This window comes from Crocuta crocuta, unplaced genomic scaffold, assembly GCF_008692635.1.
Source record: "Crocuta crocuta isolate KB4526 unplaced genomic scaffold, BGI_CrCroc_1.0 scaffold110, whole genome shotgun sequence".
NCBI classification, from domain to species: domain Eukaryota; kingdom Metazoa; phylum Chordata; class Mammalia; order Carnivora; family Hyaenidae; genus Crocuta; species Crocuta crocuta.
The window spans coordinates 2,945,819-2,948,163 of NW_027527386.1; the positions used below are offsets into that span (position 1 = coordinate 2,945,819).

General features: G+C 62.3%; 1 protein-coding gene across 1 annotated transcript in view; it reads left to right on the forward strand.

Annotated features, from left to right (window-relative positions):
- Nucleotides 1-2,345, forward strand: part of TLE2 (TLE family member 2, transcriptional corepressor) — a 19,599-nt gene that overhangs the window by 9,322 nt on the left and 7,932 nt on the right. Inside the window, 2 exon segments of the mRNA XM_077749039.1 lie at nucleotides 730-774; nucleotides 1,310-1,459. Of these exon segments, the coding sequence (XP_077605165.1) occupies nucleotides 730-774; nucleotides 1,310-1,459 (195 nt within the window).

The window sequence follows — 2,345 nt, forward strand, 5'->3', positions numbered from 1 at the left end:
ACCACCGGCAGGGACAGCCTCTCCTGGCCCAGTGCTGGCCGATCCTGCTGCTTCTCAGAGATGCCTTTGATGTTTAAAAAACATAACAGTTTGTTCTATACCCGTCAGCAGCTCATCTTGTTTTAAAGAAGAAAATCGGGGGGAGGGGCAGGCAGACTCCCCCTGTGAGGAGATGTGGCCTTCGGGCTGCAGCCTGGGGTCTTCCTTGTTTTCCAGCCAGGCCGGAGGCCAGCCCCCCACGCCAGGGCTTCGCCAAGGGCAGTGGGGAGCCACAGAAGGAGGTAGAACAGATGTGGGGGCGGGTGTTAAAATCCTCCAGGGCAAGCTCGGGAAGCTGCCTGGAGGAGGCAAGGCTGAAGGCCAGGAGCCTAAGGAGGGGTTGAGATCTGTGCTAGGCCCCCGGGACGGTGGCGGGCAGCCAGTCCTGAGGTGACTGGCTCCGTGCAGAGAGAGCCAGGAGCGAGGCGTAGATGAGTCCAGGCCTCTGGCCGCCCCAGCCCTGCACAGAGGAGGGAACGGAGACCCAGGAGGACCCACAGCAAGTCTTGGGCCCTAAGCTCCGTCCCCCTCATTTTTCTCCACGAGAAGCCCACCCTCCCCCAAGCCCCCCTTGCACCTGAGCAAATGGGCCTCTGAACCCCTAGAATCCTGGCCAGACTCGAGGAGACCAAGGGGGCATGGAGGTAGGGGCACGGCCAGGGCGAGCTCTCTCCCCCCGTGTCCCCCCAGGAGAGCGACGAAGACAAGAGCGATTACAACCTGGTGGTGGACGAGGTGAGCTGGGGTCTGGGCCCAAAGGGCGGTAGGTTTTCCAGAGTGTTGGGGGGCCCAGAGGGAAGGGGGTTCCCGGCCCCCCCCGGATGCCTGGGATGAGGGCGATGTGGGGGTAGGCGGAGTAGGGGATAGAGGGACACCCAGGCCGACCCCCTCTCCATGGCACAGGCAGGGAAACTGAGGCCCAGAGAACACTGGTGAGGGGCAGCAGAAATGGCATCTGGCCCTGGCCGACTCTGTGTCTGGGACAGTACGCCCCCTTCCCTGGCCTCACTTTTCCCCATCTGCTCAGTGGGGAAGACAAAGCCAAGCCCTCACACAGTCGTTTCTATGTGTGCTCATGGAGTAGGCACTATCAATCCCATTTTACAGATGAGTAAAGTAAGGCACAGGGGCAGGGGATTCATAATCCTCCCAAGGCAGATCCTAGGGGCTCAGGCTAGAGTCTGGGGTGGGGTTGGGGAGGGGTACAGAGAGAGGGGCTCTCCTTCTTCGCCCACTTCACCTCCACTCAATGTCACCTCCTCAAACACAGGACCCGCCCTCGGAGCCCCCCAGCCCGACCATCACCCCGTGTGGAAAGCCGCCCATCTGCGTCCCCGCCCGTCGGGACCTTGTGGACAGTCCTGCCTCCCTGGCCTCCAGCCTCGGCTCCCCGCTCCCCAGAGCCAAGGAGCTTGTCCTGGTAAGGAGCACGGGAGGCCGTGAAACTCACTCTTACACATCCTGGGGACCTGGAAACAGATGCCACCAGGTTAGGTGTCTAGCAGGGAGACGCCAGCCCGCCTGGGGTCCTTCCTGTGGCTCGTCCGGCATTTCCGTCGCCATCATTTGCCCCCCAAACGGCCTTGGCTCTACCCGGGTACTTTCCCCGGGTCCACGTGCTCCGTTGAACCTAAGTACGAATTAAAAAACCGCGCACCGTCTTCCAGAGAAATTGCAATAAATAGGAAATCCCTTGGAAATAAACACCGTGAGCAGCACAATGGCCGCTCCAGGCTGAGGCCTTTGAGAGGCGCTGCAGCCCCACAGGGGAGGTCGCCCCCTCTTCCCGAAAGGCAAGGGCGTCACTATGGGAACAAGTTTCTCAGTGCCAGGTGTAGGATGTAGGAACCCCTACAGCACGGCCCCTGGGCCTTGATCGCCCCACCCCCGCCCTGCCCTCCCCCAAATCTTCCCCAGACCCCTGCCCTGCACTTACCGAGAGTACGCCGGTTTCTAGGCCTCCCCTCCCAGCAGGTTGCTATAGCAACCGCGGAGGCTGGGGCTCACGTTGCATCTTCTGTGACCTCCTCCACTCCGGGAGGCCAGAGGGGGAGGGGCAGCTCTGTTCTCCTGGAGAAGCCCCCAGAAGGCCTCCCTGGTCCCACGTGGTCCGCACCCGCTCCCCCTTGCGGGCCTGCGAGCATGGCCGGCGGGGCACGTGGGACTGTGTAGTGGACAGACCAACGAGGATGTGAAGTTTCTCAGGAGGCAGAGGAAGTGACAGCAGCGAGATGACGGAGGGTGCGTCTCCTTGGAGATCCCCTCCCCCTCCTCAGGTGTCCCCGTGTCCCCTCGGGGAGGGGCAG